The sequence below is a fragment of the Silurus aristotelis genome (genome assembly GCF_946808225.1).
Source record: "Silurus aristotelis genome assembly, chromosome: 6".
Classification (NCBI taxonomy): domain Eukaryota; kingdom Metazoa; phylum Chordata; class Actinopteri; order Siluriformes; family Siluridae; genus Silurus; species Silurus aristotelis.
Genome location: NC_139579.1, coordinates 2,008,305 through 2,015,804, shown reverse-complemented (window position 1 = coordinate 2,015,804; position 7,500 = coordinate 2,008,305). Strand labels below are relative to the sequence as shown.

The following is a 7,500-nucleotide window of genomic DNA, read 5'->3' as shown; positions in this document are numbered from 1 at the left end:
GTGTGTGTGTGAGAGAGAGTGTGCACGCTATGTACGTGCATATGTACACGTGGTTGTGCGATACAAAAAACACCCAGCACACACTGGTCTGTTAAATTAATTAATTAATTATCTTTCATAATAATAGCTTTACACACACACACACACACACACACACACACACACACACACACACACGTGTGAACAGAAATGTTACTCTACAAGTTGATGGTGTTTGCACCTGATCTGAGAATTTCTCTGAGGTAAATCTTGTGAAGTAGGCGTGGCCTATAAACATGTGGGAAACCCGGAGCTAAAGAGGGGCGTGTCCTTAATGCGCTGTTTTTAACAAAAGGGGTGTGGATTTGGTCTCATAGACCTGGCAAAATCTACTTATAGTCTCGCATGCAAAAACAAACAGCATGTGGCGTCTGTGGTTAGCCTCTAGAGGCCTCTCTCGTAACGACAGCCGACCGGAAGCCGGAAAAACTATCTGTATGGATTTTTGCTGATAGTAGCATCAATCAACGATCAGTGCCATTACTGGTGGCTTGGTAAGGCTGGGATTTTAACTAATGGCCTGCCGATCAGAAATATGACATATTAACCTCTAAGCTACCACTTTCCTGACCAAGTGTACATATTTGTAATGTGTGTGTTTGTTGTAGGTGGTGTGGTCCCTGTAAGATCCTGGGCCCCAGGCTGGAGAAGGCCATTGCTAAGCAGAAGGGTCGAGTTGCCATGGCCAAAGTCGACATTGATGACCACACAGACCTCGCTATAGAATACGGGGTAGGGAGGAGTGCACTAAGTTCAGGAACTGTGACAAAAATACACACACAAATCTGCAGGTTTCTAGAGTTTAATTGTAGATAAATAATCATACGGGAAGTTTAAGCATGACAAAGCCTTGTCCAAGGTCTTGTGCTTGTAAATACACAAGTTCCTGGAAGAACATGTCCCAGAGTTTCCTAAAGAACTTAACAAAACACATGAGGAGGAGCAAGAAGCTATTAAATCCCTCAAAAGTCCAGGAGCTTGTTTGAGGAGAGTATTACAGAATATTTTTAAAAGAAAGGGTTAGTCAGAATCCAGGAGACTCTGAACAAAGTACTACCACCACCATGTTTCAGCGTATGGAAGCAGAACTTCAAAAAGAACCATTCGTACAAATGGAAGGTTGTGAATTAATAGCTTTAATCTTTTTTTTTTATTTTTTATTTTTTTTTATTGTTGATCTCGCGCTGTTGTAGGTGACTGCGGTTCCCACGGTGATAGCCATACGCAAAGGTGATGTCATCGACCAGTTCGTCGGGGTGAAAGACGAAGACCAGCTGGATTCGTTTGTCAACAAGCTAATTGGACAATGAATCTGTCAGTCAAACCCAACCCTCTTTACACTTTCGTTTACAGCTAAGCTCGCGCGCGCACACACACACACACACACACACACACACACACACACACACACACACACACACACACACAAAAACACCAGGCTAATCCATAATTTGCCTCGTAACCGTCACACTGTATCTCTTAGATTTTTCTGATGTTGTCCCCATGTCGTCCTCCAGAGGGCGACCTCTGACTTTAACCCAATTCTCTACGAGACAGCACTGATCATGTTCAGCACAGCATCATGTTTATCTCACAAATCATCTGTTGACGAATGCAGTTCAATACACAGGCAATAGTTCTGATCCCAGATCAGTGTTCTCGCCCCGACAAGGGAAAACCAATCAATAAACACAAACATGAGGGGAAAAAAAAGTGTGTTGTGTTCAGATTACTGTGAAATCGGAGAGTTTTACCAAGAAAATGGGTTTGCTGAAGATTTGTGGTTCGCATTTTGGTTTTATCTCCATAAACGTGGTGTAACGCGACCAGCTAAAATAGGTTTTGAAATAAAGCAGATGTGTGATGTTCTTCCAAAGCCTCTGAGCTCTTTCTTCTTTCCAGTCATGCAGGAGTAACTCAGGGAAGGGAAAAAAAATCCCCTTGACTCGTAATGGACGTGTCTGACATTCCAGTGTAATGAGTTTCTCTGTGTGTGTGTGTGTGTGTGTGTGTGTGTGTGTGTGTGTGTGAGTGAATCGCAGCTTCAGTGTGCTGTGTTCTTACATGAACCAAAGCCAAATGTTAATGAGATTATGGACCATTACACCAGAGCTGGAAATAATCCACTGTTATGTCTACATTTCTGACATAAATGTATGGCAGAGGTGCATGCTGGGTAACTTCTCCATCTTCCCTTCTATGTTCTTTAAGCCCTACAGGTTTTTTTTTTTTGTGCTACAAAATATAGAAATCTGGAATTATTCCTCATTGTTTCTAATGGAGTTTCTGATGGTCTGTAATGGTCCTTCAATTCAAGTTGCTCCTTATGTTTTGTCATTTTTTTGGTAATGGTAATCATCTACCCATTAAACACCACACATACAAACCCATTGTAATGTTTTTTGGCTGTATATAGAGTAAATGGGAACCAGAAGATCCCTAATGGAAACCATTACACCAGTTTCCATTAAGGTTCATTGGCTGATGCACGGCACCACAAACAAGCGTTTCCAGACCGGTTCTTGAAAGAACGTACGAATTTTTTCATGTCAAATGTTCAGCCAAACACCTCATTACATGTAATTACACTCTTAAGATTTACCTGGTCAGCGACTAGCGTTTAATTATACCTAAACGTGTTCTTCTGTGGAGGTATTTTAAATATTCCACGAGTCACATGACCGGAAGCTGCCTCACGAGAGTTTTCCATGGTTCGTAAAGGTGGAAATAAAAAGTACGTTCTGATATAAAATGTTGGTGATATTGTGATTGTGTATTGTACAAACCTGACACCATAAATGATAGACTCAAGCTTAAAATTAGCATGGATGCTAGTTAGCCGTGGTGTGTGGTTGATAATTCTATGCTAAATAAAACCCAAACACTAAATTTGCTCATGATTTGTTCTTTTGAAATAAATAAATAATAAACGTCACCACAGTCATAAAACCAAACCTAGATTTAGCAAGTCTAGGGTTAGCAACCAGTGACCAAAACGCCTCACTGCATCGCAGCCTTAGCTAGCTAACCAGACAACGTAGCTAGCATTTATTACACCCTGACATTAAAGTCCCAGTCAGCAGATTTGTCGGCCCTTAAAATGTTCCCTTTGGTGAAATATTTCCACACGTCACGTGACAGGATGTCAAATGACATTAGCATGGTGGCTAGTTAAGGGGGGGGGGGTCTTTTTTTGCTAGGTTGGTAACACTATGCTAATGAAACTAACCACTGTTGGTAATTTTGTAGTAGAAATCGGTAAAGAAATGAAAGAAACCTGATTTCCATTGCTTGATTTTTCTAAAATGGATTTTAATATATATATATATATATGATCTCATTTTCCACGAGTTTGAAGGCACCACAATCATGAAACCAAAAAAAAAAAAAAAAAAAACAGTTTGGCTAGCATTTCTCCTCACCTTAAAGTCACAGCAGATTTCCTGCACATGTTCACTCAAATATATTGAATATTCCATAACATATGTGACAGGAAAATGTTCACAAATGTTTTTTAAATTATATTGTGATTTGAGTTTTAATTAGAATATGACATTAGCATTGAGTTTTCTTTAGTTGCAAAAAAAAAAAATTTCTTGGAGATCCAAGAAATAAATAAAGCCACAATCATCAAACCAAACCAAACCCTAGCTAGCTAACCTGACAGCTAGCATTTATCACAACAGTCAGCAGCTAACATAGAAGCTAATAGTTGTAAACTTTTTGTGTAGTTGCTAACTCAATGCTAAAGTAAACAAAACCCTGTTGCTAATTTAAAGAAATGTAAGAAAGAATAGTATTTTCTAAGAGTTCCACAGGATAATAGCACCACACTCATGAAACCGAGTGTATAACTAGCGAGCTCAGGTACACGCACAGTTACGTCCTGTGTTATTGTGTGTAATAATCATCTTGAGCGTAAACAATAGAAGTGTGAGCTCACATGGTTTAGCCAGTCAGGGCAGGTTCTGTGGCCTGTGGTGTGTCAAATAGTTATTAAGTGTTAATCCAAGAAAGTGTTTTGGTATCTCCATTCCTTCAGGTACTTTGGCAATAATTATTTTCCTGTTTCTTAATAAAAGTGTGAACAAATTCTGCCGAGTTCTGAGTTCACACTTCACCCAGGCTGCATCGAATCTCTCAAACGAAGCGTGAAGGTCTTGAGGTTTGCACTTAACGACATAATGACACCATGTCTGTAGCACGCCGCTTGTTGTTATATAAGCAGGCTAACCCCTATATTCAGCTTATTATCCTGCGTCTGTCATTAGCATCTTGGTCTGTTTAATTTTGTTCCAGTCATTAGCCAAGTGTTAGGATTTTTGTTTTCTTTTTGAGATTGTGTGTTAGATTTTCCTCTTACTTCAGTGTGTTCACTTTTAATTCTCTGTGCAAATGGTACGTTAGCTTCTTGTTTTCGTTCATTGGGCGATTACCTCTGAGTTTTAGAGTTTTATTGTTCAATATCTCAGTCGTTAGCATTTTTAGCATGTCCTCTGTCAGTCACGACAGGCTTGAAAATGGCTTCTTTATTGTTCCTCAGAATAGTTTCTTAAAGGATTCTTCTTGTTTTGGCATGTGAAGTAGAAAAATTTCCCCCAACCGGCCTGTGCTTTCTGCTTATCTCCGACCTGTCATGTGATCGTCTCTCTTATCTGATCTGACCCTCATTCTTCAAAGTTTTGCAGTGATTTTTGGAATCTGACTTATCAACCATGTTATATTAGATATTACAGATGTGTGTGTGTGTGTGTGTGTGTGTGTGTGTGTGTGTGTGTGTGTGTGTGTGTGTGTGGTGCTGAGTGCACCTGTCTTTCTTTTTTTCTTCACAAATAATGATCTCACCTTTCTTGAGAATCTTGGCTCGGGGTTTTGCGTCTCTGTTTTTATCACATGTTCACTCTTGTCTGGGTGTATAATCACTGTCAGCTTCATGTAATCTTCAATAGGCCCACACACACACATACACACACACACACCTGCAGATGACATCTGGTTGATTTATAACCTCAGCTATGCTTTTCCATATCAGTGACTCTTCATTTCTCACCCAAATCTACCACCACCATGCTTCAGGGCCAAAAGCAAAACAGGGTTTTAGTGTTTCTCAGTCTCATCCTGAGCCATGCTCACCTTGAATTACCCCTGTACTCATCACATCTGTCTCGAACACTTCCCTGAGTCACTCGGTGTGTGTGTTGTATGTGTTAACATCTTATCCTCACCTCTTGACGCCAGATTCAACACCTGGGACTTTTCTCCTCTCAGCTATCCTTTGATTTTTTTCAAGATTCAGACCAGAATATGAGCTGGATCGAGACCTTTAAATGCTGAACTGTATAAAATCCCAGAACTGCAGAAACTCGATGCAGCAAGCTGTTGCTAATTTAGGAGCAGAAATCTAAAACAATAAACAATTGTGTTTTTTATTCTATTTCAAAATATTGAAAGAGTTGCAAGAGCACCACAATCATCAAAACCCTAGCTAGTGCTAGCATTTATCACAACATTAAAGTCACAGTCAGCAGTGTTCACTCTGGAAAAATATACCGAATATCCCACAACTTATGTGACAGGAAGTTCGGAATATTCCGAAAATGAAAGGTCAGTTTTTTGGGGATATTGCGATTTTAGCTGTCTCTGATGCCAAAATCATAGCCTGCTATTTAAAAATGACACCAACATGGAGGCTAGTTTTTCCAAAGAATGAATATCATCACAATTTTAAAACAAACCTGGTAAAGAAATTAAAGAAATCTGATTACTTAACTTTAAAATAGTGTTCTAGTGTTTGTTTCAAGAAATAAAAAAGCACCACAATCATGAAACAAAACTATAGCTAACTAACACAACAGTCATCCGCTTTGTTGGGCCTGAATAAGTTTACTTCAGGAACTAGCATTTAGGCTAGTTAAGCATTTTGTTTAGTTGCTAACTGTATGCTGAAGAAAACCCAAACTTTGTTGCTAATTTAAGAGACAATGGCACCAACAAAATAAAAGAAAATAAAAGGATTTTTTTCCTTAAAATTTTAGAAAATAAATGGTTTTCTATTGTTTATCTCAAGAAATTAAGAGCACCACCATCATGAAACAAAACCAGTCCCTAGCTAGCAAACCTGACAGCTAGCATTTATCGCAACAGTCAGCGGATTTGCCGGATTTTTAACTAGCATGAAGGTTTGATAAGCATTTTTATTTAGTTGCTAATTCTATGCTAAAGAAAAGCCAAACCCTGTTGCTAATTTAAGATCAGAACTTCTAACGCTAAAGCCGCTGTAACGCCGCAGTGTTCTGAGCTTTGCTAGTCATTCCACAAGAAGCATGTCATCATGTACAGGTGCACTAGGTGATTAATACACAAGACTTGCGTCTCAATTACGGGAATGATGACATCACCTTACACCGCTTTGCCTCATATATTTATTCAGCACAACTTCATGTACCTCTATTCATCTCTCATCGCTCGTTCTGCTTCTCTCTGCCCGGATAGTAAATGCCCTAAATCTTTCACTACTCCAGTTATTCACGTGGACTAAGCCCCATATCTGTCTTCACTCACATTCTTTCCTTCATACTTTCCCTCAGCAGTGCATCCTCGAGTCAGGACTTAATAACTGCACCCTTTCCCCTGTACGCTAACTGACGATGAAGTCGATCTTAACATGTATAAATAGTATATTAAGTACACATTGTTGTATTGTGTAGAACTACACAGTGTTAGACGTTTTTTTTATTCTTCCTGGTTTAGCCCCGCCCCTTCCTTTTTAAATCTGTGCCTGATTGGTAAAAGTGCGTTTCTTACTGAGCTGAGTGATTTTCATCTTTGCTTTTAAAGGAATTTGTAGGAAAATGTTCCTAGTAATCCGCATTTGTATCATTTCATAGATTTGGGATTATGTTCTTGTTAAATTGTGTGGATTTTTTTTTATTTATTCACTGATTTAGAAGAAAAAAAGTCACAAAGATGAGACCAGTCAGACTAAAAACTAGCGTTTTTGTCAGGATGAACACTAACAAAATTTGACTGGCAAATAGACTCGTTTGCTTGAATGAATAAAAAGAGGATGTTTACTTCCTTTAGAGCATCATTTCACCTCTGAAACTGAACTTGTGCCACTTGAACACACACGTTGACTACGCAAATCTGTGAGGTGTTGAATAAACGGATTCATGACATTACTAGTTAACTATATGTTAAATTTTCGACTCAGAATGTCAGAATGTGCAGATCATTTTCTTCTATATTAATACATGTTTTTATACATCCTGGTTTCTCCGATAAATGGATTAAAGATTGTTGATTTGGTTCCTGGAAATAGACGGTAATGGAAGGAGTCTCCAGTGTCAGTGATTTGTAAAAGTCAGAGGTCAAAGCTGTAGCTGTGAGGTTTCTGGCATCTTCAGGAAAGAGGTGTTTATGCTTCATGTGGTTTCTTGGTATTATGAAAATTCGGGAGGT

General features: G+C 39.0%; 1 protein-coding gene across 2 annotated transcripts in view; it reads left to right on the top strand.

Annotated features, from left to right (window-relative positions):
* The window catches only part of txn2 (thioredoxin 2), a 149,989-nt gene that overhangs the window by 1,475 nt on the left and 141,014 nt on the right, over positions 1-7,500 (top strand). The window contains exons 3-4 of one of the 2 annotated variants that reach the window (XM_083545339.1): positions 648-771; positions 1,233-1,366. In XM_083545339.1, coding sequence (XP_083401465.1) covers positions 648-771; positions 1,233-1,349 — 241 coding nt within the window. In that variant the 3' untranslated portion in view covers positions 1,350-1,366. Of the gene's footprint in view, positions 1-647; positions 772-1,232; positions 1,916-7,500 lie in introns of those variants that run through there. The other variant, XM_083545338.1, reaches the window with a different exon arrangement.